Genomic DNA, 22533 nt, shown 5'->3' with positions numbered 1-22533 from the left:
ATTCCTAGGAAATCTTACTAAATGGAACAACATCTGAGCACCATCGTTCATATAAGTAGTTGGTTACTCGGAAAACAATTGAAATATTAAATGCAATCCTTTTTTCCGTTATTTATTTATTTATTTATTTATTTTGGGAGGGGGTAGGGGCCACGCGTTCGACTTCAATTCAAAATCGTTTGAGATTTTTGATAGAATGTGCAGCCTTAAAATGACTTGCGGGAACGACCCGATGTGTAAAGATAAAGTTTTTATTCTCCGCGACTAGTCTGGTATCAATTTGTCGATCCCTGAGGGATGAAAGGTTCGGTTGGCACTAGGGCGGTTTCGAACCATCGATTGATCGCGCATTCGCAGCCAGGACCCTTACCAACTGCGCTACGCCCATTGCCCATCCCCACTTTTTTCTTCATTTTTTCTCACCTTTTTTACGCGCATGTTTGCGGGAAATCCTTCACATCTCAATCCTCCAACATTTTTTAAGATCTTACATACTCATTCTTGCAGATAGGGTCCATATACTTGTAGTGAAAGATCTTCAAATTTCATGGCGCATCAGAAAGTAGCTAAAGACTAAGTGGGGACCAGTTCTCGCACCATGCGATTTCGTACATAGCCCGGCGAAAGGATCCAGAAAATTTGATTTAACATGTGTTTGAGTTCTTTTCTGCTAATATTATTCAAGTAAGATTTGATTTCATTCTTTGATTTACAGCGAAAATCAGCAAATGTCTTTCGAATGGCAACCACATGGTGGCGGCATCCAACCACGGTAAAAGTCTTAGAAGAAATTCTAATAACCTATAATAAATATCGAGTAGAGAACAAATTTCAATGATGCATTCACATTGCATCGAACTTCACAAAACTGATTCTTAAAAGTTCAGTTTAACTACAAAGATCAGCCACTTTCACGAGAGATACTGTATTTTGTTGGTCAAGACAAAAATCAAGGAAAAACAAACAAACACAGACTGACCTCCGAAGTGATATCGTCTTCAATGCCCTATAGGCTTCTTTCGCCTTCTCATTCTCCTCCTGGTTTGTCTCATTCGCTCTCACCCACGGTTTCTCTGCATGGGACCTGAGAAAAAATGCAAAAATTTGAAAAATCCGGACGAAAAGGCAAACATTCGTTTCATAGAGCAAAGGCTGAATTCATCTGCATTGCTGAACAATTTAAAATTTAATTTCGATCTCACAAGATCCGAATTTCAGTCCTCGTCTAAATATTTGAAAAAAAAACGCCCAAAACGTGCGCAAACTGTGGTGATCTTCATTTAAGCAAAAAAAAAGAAATATTTTTACCCGATATTCTGTAAAATCGTATGTTTAGTTTCATCGAGGTTCTCATAATTTTTCTGCAAGTAAGAAAAACGCAAAAACTTTGATAGGAAGGAAGAAAAAAAACAAAAGCAAAAATTCTCTTGTTAGGGTAAAATTTGTTGCTAACATGGGAAATCCCTAACTAAAAGCTGAAAACTGAACGTTCAATATTCCCTTCCAATTCCGGAGATGTTTCCCGAAGTTTCTTCGAACTCAATCAGTGGTTGTGAGGTGAGCGGAAGCGTTCATGCATAAATTCGTCCGCAAAAGAAATACGTGCGCCGAACTCGAAATTGTTGAAGCAGAACGAGGAAAAAAAACTGGTACGGAAACCAAAATCTACGGTATTTTCGACGAACAGCTTAAATCATCCTCCAGCCGTCCGTTGGCGAAAAAAGATCCCAGCCCCCCAAAAAGAACCGAACCTCTGCGTCTCTGACCCGCGTGCAAAACTGCCGCAAAACCGCTTACCCTGTTGAGACGTCGATGTTGATGAACACGTAATCACCAGATGTGGCCATGCCAAGTTCGTGTGCGGCAAGCATGATCTCGCGTACCGTATCCGGAGAAGCACATAGTATGATCACTGAAAGGAAAACCAATCAATAGTCGATTTCACTGCACTAAATCGATCATAATTGCTCTACATCTCTAATTGTACTCTAGATATTAGCAGTTTTACTCGTTTGTAGGCGGATTTCCACAGAAGGAGGTGAGAGATTTAACAGGATACTAAGCCATTTCCAATTAAATGAAGAGAATTCACGAAAAAAAGACTGGAAATGAAGATGGAATCAATTAATTCCATTTAAAATAAAAATATAAGAAAGGTATTCAGAGTTATTTGGATCTGTCATGCACATCATACTTCTATATAAATACTTCCATTTATTGTTCTAAAAGGATCCAGCTGCTATTCTTAGAAAACGTGGATAACTGCTAAATTCATTTACTTTTGAAGGATAGTTTCTGTATGCGAAAAAAAAGCAGCTATGGGACCTTATGGGACTGAGGACTGATGGGCGCAAAATAACAGGAGGATCAAGAATAATGAACAACGTGCTGAGAAGAAACAGGTTGAGATAGGAGAGAGGAAAAAGAGAGGTAGAAGAGAGTTATCAGAGGGAAATGAATGGAAAAGATCGAGATTAGGTAGGATTGCATATGTTACGTAGGATTTCTAGGATCACGTTTTGGATTGATAAATCAGAAAACCAGCGATGAATCCATAAAAGTACTCCAGGAGAAAGAAAATTGGAAGCGCGTACAAGGAGAAAACATATTTCCAAGAACAAAAAAAGAGGAACAGTTGAAATAAAGATGGAATCAATTAATTCCATTTAAAATAAAAATATAAGAAAGGATCTATTATTATTAGTATAATTCAAGTATATTATTTAGTATATTATTATTAGTTTAATTCAATTTCATTTTATCAAAAAAAGTGCGCATTAAAAGTTTATAAAAAGAAACTAAAACTAAAAAAACCTAGTACGACTAAAAATTCTGAAATGGGCATTCAGGATGAATCCTGAATGGAATGAATGTTGGTTGATCCAGTCAACTATGTACTGATGAAGTCAGAAAATTGATGAGGTCACCATAACGACTGAGAAGAAAATAAGATATAAATATATTAAGAAGAAAATAAGATATAAATGTTAGACAAAATAAAAAAAAGAAAATCTTTCCTCTTCAATTAATCGAGTTAAAAAGTCAAGTTTTTAAATTATTTAAATTCCCTCTCATTATTACTTCTGTAACTCTCTGCTCTCTTATGTAATCAATAATTATAACTATATCTATAATATATTTATTTATTTTTCTATTTTATTCACCATACACCTATATTTATGCAACTTTTCCTCATCTTGTACTATTGGCAAGAAAAATTTCTGCACAGCTTTCCTTCTCTGATATTCGGGGAAAAAAACATCCAAGAACATTTCACGGTGGATATTTTCCGAGGAATTTCTATGAATTGTAAATAGAGTTTTTCAAAATCTCCATTGTTTCTACTTCAAATAATATAATTGTTTGCTAAGGACGTCTAGAAACAAAAAGAAACAGCGCAACGTTCTTTTTGCTCGTATACGTGCGAATATTTTCGGGATAACTATAAAATTCTCTGGGAAAAAAGTCGTCTGCTTTCATGAATAGCAGTTTTTCCACCGATAACGTCAGCAATTCGTGCACAAATGCATTATTTATCTCCACATCAAACGTTTTTCCTTCAAAGTATAACCACTTAAAAGCAGCCAGCAGCTAGAAGACGCACATAGATAGACGGAAAGCGCACGTTTCCAGGTGGGTGCTACCGTATAGCCGGAATATTTGCTCGAATAAGTTACGGTCGAACGAACGCATTTATTGATTGTATGCTACGGAAAGGAGCTGGATCCAGGAGGTGGTTGAGTTGATTGCCGTACGAATTCCTCGAGAAAATCGAAATCCCCGAAAATTCGAGAGAAAACGAGAATATTGAGCAAAATTTAAAGTTGATATTGGGAATTGTGTGCCGCAAAGAGAACTTGGCGAAAAAAAATCACAGCAATTAAATTAATTGATAAAATTGAGATTTAATGATAATTTGGGTCCCAATTTTCGGTAGAAAAAAATTTCTGACTTAGACAATGTGTGTTTCTTTCTTTCATTTCCTTTGTTTTGTTTTTCCCTCTTTGGTAAACCATTGGCGTATGTGAATAAATTAGAACTAAATCCTCGGACATGGATTTTTTTCTCCTCCTCCCCCTACGGGCGATTCCCCGACATCGTCAAAGCATGAAATTCAGTTGTTTCGATGCAGTTTTACGCCGATAAGTAAACGTGCCTGTTAGTCATTTACTGGTTTTGTTTATTATTTACTTCAAAACTTCACCGTCGACTAAATCGCTAATAAATCTCATGGCGATGACGATTGGCCACGTCCTCTTCGTCTTTCACGACGCCGCCACCAAAGCGCTCACCGGCTCTGTTGTTCTCTCGGAATGGAATTGATGATAATTGATTGATGGCCTATGAGGTTAGTAATTAGGTCCCCGGCGGTCTTTTGCAACGAAATTCTTTACGTTCAAAGTGTTCAACAACGAGTTCTTTCTTCTCTCAGGAAACGTTCGTGGATTCTTGTGGAAACTTCGAGAAATTATCACTTTAAGACGCAAAACCCTACATATATGTATAACTGTTGTCAAATAACAGTTCTTCAACTTCAGATGACCGCGATTTAAATTTTAATTTCTATTTTTTCATATTCATTCGTCATTCGATTCATTTCATTTGATTTTCATTTGATCATTGATTCATTTCAACACAAAAAATGTACTTTTTATCCATTTCATAGAAAAAACCAATTTGGAACTTATTAAAAAAACAGATTTTCATTTATTAATTTTATTTCCTTATTATTTCTTTATTTTATTTTTTTTATTAAAAATTGTATTTCGGTTTAATATTTAATTACAATAATATCTTTATAACTTCTATTTTGTCATTATCTTTCATAAGGAACAATATCTCATCAAAAGTGCACAACAGAAACAATGAAAAAAATCTGTCCTTCATATTTATGGAATGTTTGTACAGCTGACCAATCATTAGATGTAACGTTATTGTAAACAAATTGTATCGTAATCGTAAATCGTAATTTTTTTTTCAAAGGGCATGTAGAACGGTAAAAAAGGTTTGTTGACTTGCACTATTTATGAATACATCTCTTTTGTCTTTTTGTAATCTTAATTAAATTGTAATTAATTTAATAATTGTAGTTTTAGGTAGGGAGCAATTTATCAGGGTCAGTCTTTCCCCTGTAGATCAAAACGCAGATAGAGTTGATCTTTCTTCAAAAATCCTTACTCCTTCCCAGCTACAATGTATATAGCTACTGTAACAAGTTACTGTACAAAGTTCCTTTGATTCTGCAATTGAACCACGAAAAAAACGGGTAACGTTGCCGTTGAGACAGCAGACGTACATATACGGTTGAATTCATGAAACGCGTCGATCCGTGAGATGCAATTTCAGTCGGATTCGAATTCAAAACACTACCGGGTGGTCAAACATCAATTTCGCCCACGTATAGGATTTCTAAATTACTAAGAGAGAATAGCAATTCGCTGGCACCGTGTAATTCCCAAATTCACCTACGCTCTGCTCACCAAACAGCTTATTGTTCACATTTTTATCAATCGCCATTCGAAATGTTCCATTCTAAAAAAAACCACATTCTGAAAAAAAAAACAATGGAGACGGACATTTCACTAATATTATTTCCATTCGAACATTTATTTTTCATGTGAAAAACTTCGAAACATCGGCTTCAGCCGCACACACCCAAAATTTCCGTTGTTTTCCGAAAATCGTCAGCTAGTTCAAAATCCATCAACTGCTCAACGACCTCCACTCCTCAATGCTCAGTCTCATTTCTCCACACAGATTGTTATTCCGGGTCCATGTTATTCCACGGTTTTGATTTCGGCTACGAACAACCACCACTACGTACGGAAATTACGGTCACGAAAAAGGCCCCCCGCGCCAGTTCTTAATTAATCTCTGTTGCTTTGTTGCGGAACTGCCAGGCGAACTCGTCCGCACATCACCACCCGCCGTCAAGGAGGATTAATCGCTATACATCGCTTAACCATGCCCGAGCGCCGAATTCACTTCCTCCGTAAGTAGAAAAGGCCGCCAATTTATCACCGCAGGACGGAGTGCTCGCCTTGTCGAAACGAGGAGAAATCCAGTCACTGTAATGACCCTGATTTTTCAGGCTCTTTTCCAGGCCGATGATCCCAAAACATTAGGTATCAATAAAGAAAGATCAACACAAATTTTGGCTGCAGTCCAAGGAAATCAATACAAAAGCTGCGTATTCAACATGCTAAGATTCTCGGACAAGGCAGCACTCAGAAATCTAAGCACAAAAACCAGTTCAGTGATGTCTTCGTCAAGCGTAGTTTGGATTTTCGGAGCTTGTCTGGATTTGTAGTCCGACATTTCCGCTGCGACTCGTCTCGCATGTCAAACTTAACCGCCTGTAAGATGTGAGTGCTGAGACTCATGGGAGTTTATCGACACTAAGATGACGCGAGTGAATTGGAAAACCATAAAGTTTAGAGAGTCTTGAGAAAAGCGCAAGAAAAGAGCCAGATGGAGTCCAGAGAGAAGGAAGGAGGGAAGGAGGAAGAGAGAAAAATAGAGAGGGAGAAAGTGGAGAAAGGCTCATAGCTGTTGTAGAAGGCGAGCAACTAGAGCTAGCCTTGAAAATCTTAAAATTTGTAGCACTTTCCCCATAATCTCATATGCTCCTTCAATTTATTGCGTGCAAAACTTCACATCGAGAATTTTCTTGCATATTTTGAGTGGAATGAATTGGAAAATAGAATATATGATTAACGTATGTATACATATAGATATCGTATTCCTCGCATGTTTTTTTTTCCAGAAAGTGAGCTATTATTAAATTTTCATGAAGTGAACATTACAAATTCAGTACGTGCCGTTGTTCTTTTTTACCGATGTGGTTTTTTAGAATCCTCTCTGTTGTCAAATATAACGACTAGCGAAATTTCAAGGCTAAGGTTAAAGAGGTGGTCGTTGTCAGGTGACACAGGTGACCTGATTGGCAAATGTTAACGATGTATTTTACAACATTTTTCCTATTAACTCCTCAATATTATGTGGATTTCTTTCTGTGATTGAATTTAAAGAATTTACATATGATGAGAAGAGGAAAATGCAGGGATGATTTGCTGTTTTTTTTTTTTCAGAAATAAATAAAAGTTCTGCTATGTGCTTCAAGGATATGTTCCTAGGTCAGAAATGAACTGCTCTTTTCCTTTTATGGGAGGGAGAGCAGTTCATTTCTGACTTTCTGACTTTTCCAACTATTCAGATCACTTAACTTTTCAGATATTTCAAACCCAACAAAAAAACATAGGAATCAATTGAAGTCATTTTAAAACCCATGCTTAACAACCGCTTTGCCTCTTTTTAAAACTATTTTAACCCACACCGAACTGCTTCACATCACCATCGACAAAAATTTGTTTTATATCTTTAGCACCTATCAAAATATAAATAAATAATAAATATATAAAATAATTAAAAAGTATTCGTGATGTGAAGTTACGAGAAAGTTGCTTTTTTTACATTACAGAATCGTCGTCAATTATTTAAAAATTGACGAATGCGGTCAGAAATTACGGTAGGAAGGCAGAAAACTCTGCACTTCCAGCAAATAATGTGCTGCCCCACCGGAAGGTAAGCCGTTGCTGCCGACGGCGAGTCGATACGAGCGCCAGACTTCTGCTGCTGCTGCTGTCAGATTTTTGGCTGTTTTATTTATGAAGGAGAGGTCTGCTCGTATGAGTAGAAAATTCGAGATCACGTCATAGAAAAGATTATATGGACACGGGCCGAGATAGCAGCGAAACGTACCTTGAACCCAGTTTTCTGTTTGAAATCAGTTTTTAAAAGTTCGTCTCATTTCGCCAATCAACGGTACAAATACATGATCTTATTTCTTCCCCTATCCGTGACGTCTTAGTATTTTTTCCGGGGTCATATACTCAGTCGTCACCCACATCATGATTTATTTACTGGATTCGGTTTTCGCGTTGTCAGGCATTCAGACATATTACCTCATGGATACGGTTGAATTATGATAGGTGTGCCGTAGGAGCTAATGTTTATCTCGCACCTATGGTCTCATTTCGCTTAGAAAGTAATGTGTGATGGGGTCATCTATGAATACTTCTTAAATAATAGTGCATTCCTGCATTGAAAATCAGTTACTGTAGACATTTTCCCACGTCAAAAAAAAAGAGAGAAAGTGCATTAGATGAGACATTCCTTTCAGAAAAAAAACATATGCAAAATAACATCTTTCATCACTGGAATGCAGCAGCTTACGGGGACTTAAAGAAACTCTTCCAGCACCACCTAGTACTTGCCGAACAGCTGACTTTTCGTGTGATTTGTGGACATTTGGTCTCATCCATCACTACATTTATTTTGGATAATTATGATGGCATCCACTGGTACCACCTATACTGAACTTTAGGAATCAATTGTCATTACAAACACTATTCAAAGTAAACTTGATGATGAATGGGTCCGCAAGAAGAAAAGCCCAGCCTCTCAAAACTGAAACCTTCTGTCCCCCTGAATCTCTGTAATCTAAATACAAAGACGAATTTCACCCCAAACACACAAATCCACAGAAATCCTTTTAATTAGACCAAATGCATTTCTTTTCGTGATAGACTGCTCGGAGGGAGATTTGGCCCAAAGGGTTGGACATGAATAATTAAGTAAATTACAGATGGTAGCAGGCTAGCCCGATGGGAAATACATTGGTCCTGCCCGGAAGTATTCATTAGTATTCACTGTATATGCACAAGCTTAACTACGTGCTTCTTTGCTAATGCGATGGACATACGAGATAAAATATGAATGTTCAAGAGATTTAGTACGTTTATTTATTTTTCCAAATCAATAATAACAGCATGATCCTTAAAGGTTGTTTGAACCCAGTGGATCCTTTACGAATCGAAGCTTCATAGTTTTCTCACCGTTGCTCTTTGGAAATATCAAGCGTCTCAGTCATTTTTGAGGGTGAAAATAACAGCTAAGCGAACCATATTGGTCCGTTCGTTAATGGATACGACATTCGCAGAAGTTTCTAGTATTTTTTTTACGTTAATTTGAAAGAAAGATCACTTTGTTAGGAATTTCTAATGTTTAGAAAAAATATCCTGTTTCACAGAAATTATAAGTACGAAAATTTTCGCGCGCCAAGCACCCATTTTTCGTTGTGCTCGTGCCGGCAGAACTAAGCTCCTGGCCGCTTACACCAATGACGCGAAGCTCATTCTGCTAAGCATGAGCGCTTTATGTATGCTCGGCCAAACATAATTAGAAGAAGGCGTTAATTGCGTGCGCTGACGGATCGGCGACGATAACAAGCGGATGCGGAGAGGACGGGGGACCCAGAACATATCCAGTTGCACATCAACAATGTCTGTTGAGACGATGATTAGACAAAGCTGCTCTAGAGCCAGCTGAGCCTATGGAACAAAAAAGAAAACGTCATTAGCGCCAAACAAATTCCAGGAAGAACAGTGATGAATGGACGATCCATTTCTCGAACGATATCCCTAGTGAACTTGTTTGCCGTATGTACACGAAGAAGTAGATAACTCCAAGAAATCCTCATTGAAAAGATTAACATCGTCTGATCATCGAAATAACTGGATATTGATAATTGAATATGGCCATTTATTGATGTTTGTTATCATTTTTCCCATTGGATGCGAATTTTATAACCATACGCAATTCACATAAACAAGTATTATCGGAGAATAATACTTACGAAAGCGATTAAAAAAAGATATCTTCAAGAAATCGCAATCTGACAACTCTTCTATGGTGGGAAGTGTCCAATTTTTTGATCTATCAAGGTGCGAGGTTCCTTTTTTTTCAAATCAGTACGGACATGCGAACAAACATGTTTGCGTAGCCCGTGAACACTTAAGCGAAAATTGTGCCACAATTTCATCGGCTTCTCCATACATCATCAGCAAAGGTGCAATTTTTGATCGGCTACATTTTGGAAATGTCGAAGAAATCGATATTTCTCGCTGGATTCCAATTAATGGCGCACACAAATCGCTAAGAACTCGCTGGAATGTGAGAGAACATGGCTAGCGTTTCCTGTTTTCCCCCATGTATAGCAGAAAATTTCAACAGCAGTCGTTTAACTGCATTCACATAGATGCAGAAAATACCAACAAAGAATCAGGCATCATGAAAAAAAAAACAAACTCGAGTAAGGCATTTAGCACCAATATAGGCGAAAAATTTCCAAACTGCCTGGACAAACCTTTCTGAAATGTTAGTTCCCAAAATCAGGAATGCAGCCAATTCCAATTTATAGCCGTTATTCTCGAGTAGAACCGTCTCGAAGTCACAACGTGGATCTATCTTCTACTTGGATTTCTCACCAATATCGAAGCCAAAGGAAAAAAAAATAGAAAGAAATCAATGTTGCCATGAAAAATTTCTACTGTATCCGTGATCAGAGCAAAAAAAAAGAAGACATAGTAATTTTTTATGTTTTGCCGTAGGTGCAAATGAAAAGAAAAATCAGGGAATTCGGGATTAGAAGGGACGAGAATTGTTAGGAAACGTCAGCCAGAGAATTGGAAGTGAAGATTGGTCAAGGGCGATTGTCCCCAGCATGGGTTTTCATCCAGAAAATGAATGTGGGTGGAAATGCATCTTTGGGTTCTCATTCCTAATTTCACAAAAATTAGGTATTGGGTATTTCTATGAGATCTCCTTAAAATATCTGCATCCAATTCTGCGCCTCCCACTGTTGACTTGAGTCGATGGAGGAGGAGAAGCAGTCCGGCAAAAAGTGCAACAAAAGCCAAAGGCGTAACGTAATTATTCCTGACAGAAATCTCGTTTAAAGATAAGGTGTACTGTAGTGTAATTCTATTGAATGAAGTTATAGTAATGTTGATTATTTTCAACACAAACGTCATGGATACGGGGAAAAACGCCCGCATGGGAAAGAAGATATTACATCTAATCTTACTGCACAATGACGACATTCATGCAAAAGTTAATTGATTAACCTGCGTTGCAAACATGAACGCACGGTAGTTTTCCTTCGTATTTTCTGGTTTAAAGTCTTAGAAGATGATTATTTGAGGATTAAAGAGGTTTATAAATTGTAAAGATAAGAGGGATCACATCCAAGTCAAGCTCTATGCTCGAGTAGAAAAAAAAGCAGAAAAAGAATTTCTCCGAAGAATTGGGAAGAGATGTGGCAGAGAATTGAAGAAATTAGTGAGGAAGCTATTGTTCATAATATGTATTTTCACGTATACCATTTCAAACCATCGAGAAATGTGTCCTCAGGTCTATACTTGATTCGTGCAAAGGTCCCAAGGTCCCCTCAACGTTCAATGTTCCCCGTTACAAAATGATGATCGCTGTGCTAAAGCGCTACATTACTAGCGTAATGCGACACTCGACGTTGCCGCCGCCACCATCAGCGCAGCGCGTTGATTGCGGAAATGTCGACGACGCGTAATCAGGCTCTTCAACAACGCCGTTAGCTGAGACACGACGGTCATCGGCACGTCGTCTGAACTGAACATCATCCAACGTCGCTCTCTCCAGCTTCCCCTCGGCCGATGTATCCCCCGATGATTCGATGCTACGCCGCACTAAGACGTAGGCCAATAAGCCCCGTCCATTTCGGGACGGGACGCTGATGACTGACATTTTGCAATAATATCAAGCGCGGGAAATGTTGCATGTGTTAGTTCTGCACCGACGACCGCACTATCGCCCCGACCTCCCGCGTTTCAATTCGTGTTTGAATCGTAAAAATTCGACCTTCCTTGAATCTTTGCATAAAGAGATTGCAACTTCGACGATTGTCAAATGGAAGCAGAAGCCAAGATTGTCCAACACACTTTTTTACCGTGACCGGGGCATGTTTGAATCGTTTAGCATTCATTTTTCGATTTCGTGAGCCGGAGGGGGAAAAAAGGGAGGGTGCGTGCACTGTTTGCAATTTTGCTTTTTTTGCAGAAATCCTTCACAAAAAAATAGTTCATCAATTAATAAAATAAAACTTAAAACCTCTACAAAATCAACCCAACCCCACGAATCTACATTGGGAAATGCGTAAATGAAAAAATCATTTCTTTAAAAAAAAACGGCAGATTTACTTGTGACATGTATATATGTTCACTAAACATCTATATTATTCAGAATTATCCATATTATCATATTACTAAGATGACGTATTTATGTATTAAATGTATATTTACTTATTTATTTACTCGAGAAAAGCGAGTTCGATGGCGGAAAGGCCGAAGCAAAATGCAGCAGTAAACTAGTCGGATATATGCAGACGTGATTGATGGGAAAATTATTCCACGAAAAAAATGCACATAGGATATTTCCACGCAGCTGCTCAGATACAGAAATTTGTCACTTTTAAAAATAACCGAAGAAGAATCCATAATAGGGCGCATTTCCCTGAGAAAGAAAAAATCCTGCAGAGAAATATGCATTAATCCAGGAATGGTGGAGAAGCGGGCGAGCGGCGGCGGAAAAAATTCAATGAATAGCACGAGTCGAGAAAGAAAAACGAAGAGAAGGCAAGTGGAATTTCCCACTAAGCCATAGGGTTTATTATTGAACGTACGTGAAGGAAAAAAAAGCGCTCTATACGGCGCAAAAGCGCATGTCGTTCATCAAAACTACAATTTATTTAAGACGGTTTTTGGGAAGAAAAAAAAAACGCGGCGACAGCTCGTACGACTCAAAGGAAACAAAAGGGGAAAATCCGAAGAAAAAGAAACGTTGCAGCGACGTTACGAAAAACTGTATAACCACGTTCTAAGCCTATAATTTTACTTAATTTCTTGTCATGTTTTCTATTCGACCCAAAAGTTGACTTTAAGGATTTAAAATTTCGGGAAAAAAAAGAGATGAAGTGATATGACTTATTAAATAGATGACTTCAAAAGAACATATTTTATGAAGTTAATAGGGAAAAATTATGCATTAACGTTGAAGAAAAATCAATAAATACGGTACGTAATCGAGTCATAAAGCATGCGCTCGCCGTTAACTTATTCTTTCGCATAGCGGATGCAGAGAGCAGTCGATAAGTAGCAGGCTCAAAACTCTATGTAGATCCGTGAAGTATTCGTGTACACAGACCAGCAGAGAAGTGAAAAGGAAAACGAAAAAGAACGAAGAAATTAGCCAGGAAGAAGTGCAAGAACACATCCACAAAAACTCACTATTACTTGACATTGACACCTTCTTCAGTAAATCCCCGTATTTTCGACGACTTGCATTTCTTGTCGAGAACATATCCACATGCCAAATAATATCCTTTTCTTTTTGTATACGATTTCGTATCGCATAAAGTGAAAAATAGCATTCGGAGCGTGGTAATCCTTTACCGCCTTCGATACCAGCTTCATCATTAAAAATAAAATAAAAATGATGCCATCCTTGTGATCGTGCAATTTCATACATTAAATTTGCTAACGTCTTATACGTGCCCATCATTCTTGTAAGCAACGGGAACTCTTTCCGATCGCCTAACTCATCCACCAAACCGGTGGTGGTGAACACTGGTACACCGCCGAACCAGAAGGCGGACATTCGCGCCACAGGCGCCAACGCATACACGTACGCCATACCCATAACTGCGTCCACCGATCGATTACAGTAATGTTCGACCATTCGTTGTGGAGCGATTGCGTCGCTAAGTTGTGTGTCTTCGTAGACGACACGCAGCGAACCTGGCGGCATAAGACGATGCTTATAGTAGACATCTTCCACAGCCACATCGAATACCGGCTGACTTTTCGGTAACGTTAGCTTGAACGGATTCTTGAATATATGTCCTTCATCTATCGGTAATCCGACCACGATATCGATCGGTAGACGAGGGGAATACTGTGCGGTTATCGGATGGAGGAGCTGCGCGAAGAAATAACAGAGGATTAGAAGCGGAAAATCATAGATCATGGTTCCGTTAGCGAATTCGGATCGTTGATCATGATCCGTAGATCATCGGAGAAGCTTCGCACGCACACACGGATAGAAGGGCTTTTGGCGGCTGCGTGTATGCGGACGAGGCCGCGTCGTCACTGCCAGCCGCCGAGCCGCAAGCCACCCTCTTCGTCGGCCACGCCCCCACCGAGCATCCCGGCGCCGAAGGGAAAAGGAACGCTGCTGGTCGTCGGACGCCGTCGTCACCAGCGACTGGCAGCCGTGCGGCCGGCCATTTCGCGTCTCTATGGATGTTTTCGTGTTGTTCGGATCCATTTCAGACACTACTCATACTTGATGTGTAGAGCGCTGGACACTTTGCACGAGCACTCGGGGGACATCAGCAAATCCACCACCAACTTCGTATTTTCATCACGTCACCGTGGGTTCTAAGCGGATCCGCTCGCGTTCAGTTCGGCTTTTACACTTATTTATCTGTTATATGCGATGAAAAAAGCTCCAGACGTCACCTGACCAGGTGTCAGATGAGTCCTCACTTTCATTGCAAACAAAATATTCCAACAAGAAGTCCAGGTGATCATGGAAATCAACAAAATATATTTTAAAAGAGCTTTGATCATCTATTTGACAAGAAAACGATGAAAAATTAACGATTTCTCTCCGCCGAACCATGTATGTAATCATTTTGTAAAACGTGCGAATTTAACGCTAGAAAAAAAAAACAAATCCCCTGCGGCAACATTTCATTAACGAACATTTTAAAAAAATTTCCTAATTTTCACATCAAATCCGTTGATTTCCGGACACTACTTGAATGCTGCAACTTCAGAAAATTCCCAGAATCTATAATAACTTGGAAATTTCATTTGTCATTTTTTTTCACCAAGCAATTACAGAACTTGCTTTTTTAAAAGGCTCTTTATATTCAAAAGAAGAGAAATTCTGAGATGAAGAAAAAAAAAAGACGATTATGACACTGTATTACGGTACATTTCATTAATGGATCGCAAGAATTTCTTTGTCCTTTGTGGGAATGTGAAGATTAATTTTACGAAAAACAAGCTTCTCTCATACTTCTTCGACGAATTTGCTGCTTATCCATCTTAGTCAATACGCTTTTTTTTTCATCTCCATTCCCGTCTTATTGGACGAAATTTCTCATTTATCCAGGAGGAATTCAAATCGGGAAAAAAGTTTCACGGACAGATGTTACATTTCCACATCTACTTTTAGTTTGACAGCAAAGTGGTCGGTGTCGTCCGTCGACAAATGAATGCACGACCATGGATGAACGATGCAGTCGTGCGAATCCAATTACGACGACGACGACGACGACGACGGCCGACGACGACGCATCTCGGGCTTGTCATCGTCGACCGCCGCAGGAGAGGTAAACAGGACATCGGGCAGCCATTTCTCTTGTAATCCGCCACCTCTTTCGTTCACGTCATTTTACGTACTATGAGGTCGTTGTTTTTCGCGTTACGACCGAATGCCAATCAGGGTTAAAGCAAAGTTCGGCGGGTGCTTTTTTCACGAATCCTCGGCTTCGTATTCGCTGTTACTCAATTTGATTAATGGTTGTTCTGGCGAAATCCCTGACATTTCATATCCTCGTATTTTTTCTCCCTTATCTCTCTGAGGATAAAACTACTCCCAAACACGATGAACTCCTGATATTCACCGAGAACACAAACTAATTTCCGTGCCGTTTCTTTTTCGAAGTGAAATTAAAATAAAGTAAAATATTTTATTTCTATCAAAAAGAAGGAGGAGAATCCATAATTTTTTTTTTGGCAATGTCAATGTTCTGCTTTTTATATCCAAAATCATAATATTTATTTTATTTGTTTTCTCAAAAAATAAGAAAGACTACGTGAAAAAGTGAAAACAAATAAATACGCGTACCCAGGCAGAACGCTTCTTGTAAAAATGAATTTCATAAATTTCCCAGTTCCCTGTCATCTCCAAATTCCATACTTCACCCCTCCTTTCCTTTCTTCAGGAATGAAATTAACGAAAAAAAAAGGAAAAATGCTATAAATCTCTTATATTATGGATTTTAGGACCTTGTTAGGTGGCAAGGTTCTTCTGATCGCATGAAAACATGTATATAAGTTCGAATTATAAATTTCTTGCACTTCCATACGTAACGAAAAAAAAAGTTCTTCGAAAGAGGTCTCCGCCCCTGTTCGCATTATAAATAGAATTTCATTTCATTGTTCCCTCCGGAGACCATCCACCACGAATTCATCACTGATTTCCCCGTGAGACCTCATTCAAATTCGGTATGTTCTCCTCTTCTAAAGGATTTTCTCCTCCATAAATCATTATTTCTGTTGTATTTTCCATCAAAGTTTAACATAAATCTTCTCAACTTTTTGGTTTTCTATCCGTGCAACCAACATTATTCATCCTATATAAATGTGGACTTTAGATGTGAACAGTTGAGAATGGGCGGCCTCAAGTCATTAATTAAAGAAGGGAGAAGGGAAAATAATAAATGGCGTTTTCATTTAACTTCGTTCTCGTGGTGGTGGTGGTGGTGGTGGTGGCCGGCCGCAATTCTCTGACGCTCAATCCACACATTCACAGGAATTGTAGGGAATTCTTTTTAAATTTTTTAAAATTTTCAAAGTAATTTTATTCGAACTTTATTCGGCTTCAAATGACGACGATACAAAACTGGTCGAGTCGATAATTTTTACATCATTATCGAATTTTAATAATTTAGTTTATAACCTATAAAAAAATAAATAAATGAATAAATTAGTCACTAGTGAATTTTCAAAGTTTAAATACAATTATGAATTTAAAAAAAAAAAATATGTAAGAATCGTAGCGGAATCGTCTTAGTGATGGAGAAGCTCAGGTAAAACTGACTTTTGTCATTTTTTTCCCCGGAAAATAGTGCAGAAATCGACTAGAAAACTACTATAGAATTTATCCACAAACCCTGATCAAATTTTGTGAATTTACCGTTCAAAATTTGCCTAGTTACTTCTTATTCACATGCCATCAACCATGAAATTAAGATTAGTGTCAAGTTTATGTTCTTTTTTCTGTTTTCAAAGTGAAATTCTCGGGATTTCTGCGATGATTTCTCTCGTCACGATCAAAGACGAAAAATCAGCGTGAAACATATTTTTCCTACTCCTATAAAACGCAGTTATTTAGCCGGTTCCAAATCCTCTATAGCATCTAATCCATCTATGCATTTTCTAACAAAACTCTGACTTCCCTGAGGAAAATGGCATACTGTAACCTCGATGACCTCTAGAAAAGCAACAATCTAATAGGATCGCTTGTGTACTTGGGAATTTTAATACGATTTCTCGGCGATGTTAACGTAATTGCGCTTTGAGTTCACTCCACCAATGACGGGAGCAAGAAAACGCTAAAAAAATACAGTAAACGGTGAAAATTTCCTCGGTTTATTCAGGGTGGATTTCGGCATTTCCCGTTGGGTTTTCGGCTCTAAACCGAACCAATAAAGCGAATTCATTCTCATCTACTGTCGAATTTGTCTTGTAATCGTTCCACATTTATTAGTTCCAGGAATGGCAGGCTATATTCATGATGGATTCGGGGGCAGCAGCATCTTAAGATCGGATTGATGGACGGAACGAGTCGCAGTCATTGGAGGATTGGAGGACTTTGTTCAAGTAATTTTTTTTTTGGGGAGGGGAATTCCCCTGAAAATATCATAATTTTCAGGATGCAAATTACGTTTCTAGGCTAACACGTGAATAGTTTTTCAGAAAATCCGCCTCATACTTATATACTTTTTAATTTTTGATTTTTATTTTTTTTGACTAATAAATACAACAAAACAATTTCTATTCAACAAAACCCCTCATTAAACTAACGAAATAAATAAAATAAATAGATGAATAAATAAGAATAAGTCGAATTTTCCATTAAAATATTAAATATTTACATCGGTTAATGATGAATTATCCTGTACTCCACTGGGAAATGATTAAAAATTTCATATATGAGAATTTCTATGTACTTTTATATGTAAATTCCCAGCATACTGTATAAATGTGAGTGTATATCAACATGTAACGCAAGTTTGCAAGAATTCGAAAAAAAAAATTATTCATTCTTGGCCGCGAAGGCACGGAGGGAAATGGAGTCGACAGCACACTTATTTCATTCACATAAACCTCGGTGAAATCACCTCGATGATGATATGCAGATTTTATGAGTTCTTCAAATAATCGTCTTCTGCTCAACGAACAAATGGATCGAGTGAATTGCTCAATTATCCGACAAACAACATCATAAATTATTTTCTAAGCGCTTAAAAACTCTCGTCTACAATTAAAGAGTCATCGAATAAACTGGATTTTTATTGCTTTTAAACCCGTTAGGAGAAAAAAAAAACAGACAGGACCTAGGAGAAATTCGTCCGAAGACTTTCACACACTTCATTCAATTGTCATCAGCAAAAGAAAAAAAAACAGAAAAAAACTGCCCCAAAAATTTTGAAGCCCGAAAACTAAAGGAAGTGGCCATTTGTAATTAAAAGGAAGGATAAATGCACATTTTTTCCCATCCATCGAATTTTCTTTTTCCACTGACGTCCTTTAAATCCTTCAATGGGACAACCTGTCTGGTTTGCGCTTGTCATCACTAAATTTCCTAAATAAATGTATGTTGAGCAGTGAATTTCTGGACGTTTCTTCCCGCTTTTTTCTTGGATTTGCCCGGAAACAAGTCGCCAGTCTTTTCACCAGACGGGAAAAGTGGAATATTCTTGAAATCTTACCACTTTTTTTGTGCCGCACGCATAAATACACGCTTTTATCACTACGACTGTGTGTCCAGAATTCGTTGCAGGACCACCTTGTCGTCGCGCTTAACCCACAGAACCTCATCCAATCACAGCGCATCAAGGTTCTCTTGGCAAGCGAAGTGAGGTTAGGCCAGATCTGCTTTGTATTCGACCGCTTCGGCCTCAATTCAATTTCCTCTACGGAAAATTGTGTTCGTTGAAGCTGTGTTGGTGCCCGAAAGAAAAAAAAACACACACACATACAATAAAATACGTAGGAATAATATATGTGGAGGGGTTTCGGCAGGGAAAATTCGCAGCACATTTCATTTTATTCTGGAAAAATCCTCACGAATAGGAGGAGCTCATTCACAATGTGCTCGGTTTCGTTTTTTCGTGGATTTCAGTAGAACACACGTTGTTCCGCGCCTCTCAAGTGCGATCATAACGGCGAGTTCCTCACCTGAACTGAACTCCTCACTATTCTCGCTCCTATTTTCCTCTTTCTCTCTCTCCCTCTCACTCTCGTTTTTTCCCCTCTCTCTCTCGCCGCTCTTTCAAGACTTCACCACTTTCAATTCAAAATTGTTTGTTTGTGTGCAACGACTCCACGAATCCAAGAAATGAGATACGAGAATCAATAGAATCCATTAGGTTAAGGAGTTCTCTTCTTTTTTTCGACTAAAACTACTTCAAACGGCTCCCGGGGCAAGGGAAAATATGTAGTGGTGAAATTTCAGACATTTATGCTCTCTTGGTATATCAAATATTATTTCTATGACATTTTTTCGTAAGTAACATAATATAAGTATAATATAGGTAATATAATTCCACCTAGTCTTTGAGTGGAACTTGAAATCCCTCGAGAGATATGCACTTGATGTGAAAAAAGAGGAGTTTTACCTAAATGAATATGAATTTTTTAGGGGAAAAATCAGCAGCGCATATCGGTTCAACCGCAGCACATGCACGGCGTTCAGCAGAGATGAAAATTCAAGCAGATGTGAAATCGTTTTCTTGTGTTGTATTGAAGTGATCCGGAGGATTCAGCACATCCAGCAATGGATCGAGGACCGGGAGGCACTGCTTATGAGGTTAGCGCTCGAAAAAGTTTATTTTTCATTGCATTAATAAAATTTCATCAAAAATATAAATAAATAGATAAATAGATAAATAGATAACGAAAGGATAACGGTCCCCTTAAATGACAAAGGGTCCCATTGAAAATATCCGGGAAAGTTATAGAAAACGAAAGAGAAAAGATGATTATTCTATTTTTGCACCATTTCTTCCAGAAAAAAAATTATCCCGAACCTTCTCTTCCTCTGCCAATTCAGCTCAATTTCGACTCTAGCTGTAAAGTGCAACCTAATTATTTGTTGCTAAAAATTCTTCCTATAGACATATAGAACAAAATTCGTGTTCGATTTCTCTCCTTCTTCTGCTCGTCGCCTTTCTAACCACAAAACTCATCATAAAACGAGGAAAAAACACCTTTCAGATGGTCTCGAATCCATAAAACAGCGCTCTTTCCACAAAATGATTCTCTTTCCGTGCATATGTTCGCGAGAATACTGGAGAAAACCGCATTTTTCGGATGTTTTTCTATGGGATATTGACTAAAACCCGTTATGCAAGTTGCCGATTCTCTCAACAAACAAACAACATACATAGGGGACCCATTGAAGAGCGCATATCACCACTGTTCGGAGTCGTCGAGGTGGGCGTGGCTTACCCTACTTCATCAGAATTCACGCTATTCTCGGAGCGAATATCGTCGTTCGACGGGAATTTCACTAATACTAGATTCTACCACAGGTTTCCTCTGTACTTTTCGGATATTTTCGATTTTTTTCCCAATAAATAAACAATATAGTAACAATAAACAATATAATAACAATAAATAAACAATATAATAACAATAAAAATAGTCCAATCAGCGATATAGTCAGCAAAGTAATCAATAATCTTCGTCCATCGACTCGATCGATTATTGATTTTTTTACGCCTAGGACTCAGGTGTTTGTGAATTAAATCATAGACTACCGCGTGAAAAAACATATGGAACAACTTAATATATATTTTATTGTTCCGTCCAAATATAATAAATAATAATAGAAAATAAATAAATTCGAAAATTCAAAAATTAGTAAATAATAATAATAAATCCAAAAATAATATTAGGAATAGAATATTCTTAGAGTGTAAGTATTAGTATATATGAACACAATTATAGACAAAAATAAATAAATAAATAACAAGGCAATAAATAAAAATAATTATACATAAATATTAAAATTATAAGTGTATTAAATATCTACTATAATACATATGCAATTATACATTAAATATTAACATCTGTATAAAATAATGTATAAAAATAAAATAATAAAAAATAAATAGATAATAAAATAAATAATAATAAAATGTATCAAAAAATTGAAGTATTATTGGCGAATGCCCGAGCAAATCGACGAACAACCGGAGTCAAAGTGATCAAGGTAATATAATATGTATGTTTGTTATAATAGTCATCCCAGTGGGACCCAACTCCAAGAAATTTCTCACCGACATTTCCATACGAATGGAAAACCCTATCTGAACCCAATGGGACCCAGCTGCTTCGCCCATTCCCCATCGGTTCCATACAAAGAAAAATCCTATCCATCTATCAAAACATTTTTCTCGGGTGGTCTCCCTCTCCTCGCCCTTTCGTCGATAAATCAGGAGTTTTTCCAGGAGCCCAGGGAATACTTGATTAATTAGCATTCTACAATACGAAAAATCCACGACAGTCCCATAGGGAAAAAGTATATACGTACATGTAAAAAGTAGCGGTGGAGAGGTGATAAAACCTCTCAGAGGACCTTTTCTTCTCGAAAATTCATAGAAACATAAATGGGGGCGTCAAGAATGAATATTTCCCAGTGAAGATGTATATCTTTTTCATGCTCTCTTTTTTTTGAGTGGGTCTTTGAGCGTTTTGATGAGTGAAATCATTTTAAACCTCCACTTTCCACCTGAAAATCCCGTTAACTACCGCGACAGTTGTGTCATAAAAAAAAGTGTGTGAAAAGGAGAGAAGAGAAAGAGGTGAGTGAGGGAGGTGTGAATGATAATAAAACAGAGGTACATATGTAGAAATGGGACGCGGATGTTAAACCTGCTGCAATGGCAGCAGTTATGCGCGAATTTTCGAGAACAATTGTGCCTTTGGTGTAATTATGACAGTATATGGATCCAGTATCTATGTATCCATACGGTATGAATGCAGTATAAAACATTTCGGGGGAAAAACGGAGAATAATTCCTGCATTCCTTCAAAACGCGTTTGATCTCCACCATAAATCATTTCACAATTGCCCAGAAAACTATACGATTGGTTGCTGCTGTCATCCGTATGCACCATTAACGGCCGAATGATGGAAGGAGGGAGCGATGAGGAAATACGGACGAATGGGACACAACTTGGCGGAAGAAGGAAAGAAACGATAAAAAAAGAGTTTTTTCTCTCTGATTTCGGTGCATTCCCTTCTTTTTTCCGTTTTTCTTTTCTTCATTTCACCGTTTGTGGATAGTTCTGTAGATAGTTCAATTAACTTAATCTCAAACTAATAAGAAGAAAATTCTAAATCCACCTCGAAGAAATCCAGAAAAGTCGAGAAAGTGGAAAAGATTTTCAAATGGAATTCTCAGAAAAGAAAAATTTCAGATGATCCTAGAAACATAAATTAGGATAATTGAAGAATTACTTATGGAGAAGTAGTCACAATAAAAAAATTGTGAGGACTCATTTCTTTTCCGATGAATTTTTTAGAAAATGAATTTAAAATGTTTCTACTGCTATTTTCTACTATTCCAATGAA

The 22533-nt window shown here is 37.8% G+C and overlaps 2 protein-coding genes across 3 annotated transcripts in view; one reads left to right on the top strand and one right to left on the bottom strand.

Moving 5' to 3' along the window:
- The window catches only part of RB195_004429 (uncharacterized protein), a gene marked incomplete at both ends in the record, with an annotated part of 30790 nt that extends 16891 nt beyond the window's left edge, over positions 1-13899 (bottom strand). For both annotated transcript variants that reach the window (XM_064182273.1, XM_064182274.1), the window contains 3 exons: positions 980-1084; positions 1798-1912; positions 13161-13899. In XM_064182273.1, the coding sequence (XP_064033540.1) occupies positions 980-1084; positions 1798-1912; positions 13161-13899 (959 nt within the window). The remainder of the gene's footprint in view (positions 1-979; positions 1085-1797; positions 1913-13160) is intronic.
- Positions 13900-19413: 5514 nt separating this feature from the next.
- On the top strand, positions 19414-22245 carry RB195_004428 (uncharacterized protein; the record flags this gene model as incomplete). The annotated part of the gene is made up of 3 exons (XM_064182272.1): positions 19414-19457; positions 19594-19761; positions 22035-22245. The coding sequence occupies 3 exons, from the start codon at positions 19414-19416 to the stop codon at positions 22243-22245; spliced, it is 423 nt and encodes a 140-aa protein (XP_064033539.1).
- Positions 22246-22533: the final 288 nt, after the last annotated feature.

This window comes from Necator americanus, chromosome I (assembly GCF_031761385.1).
Source record: "Necator americanus strain Aroian chromosome I, whole genome shotgun sequence".
Lineage (NCBI taxonomy): Eukaryota > Metazoa > Nematoda > Chromadorea > Rhabditida > Ancylostomatidae > Necator > Necator americanus.
The sequence above is the reverse complement of the archived record's forward strand: the minus strand, read 5'-3'. Positions and strand labels throughout refer to the sequence as shown.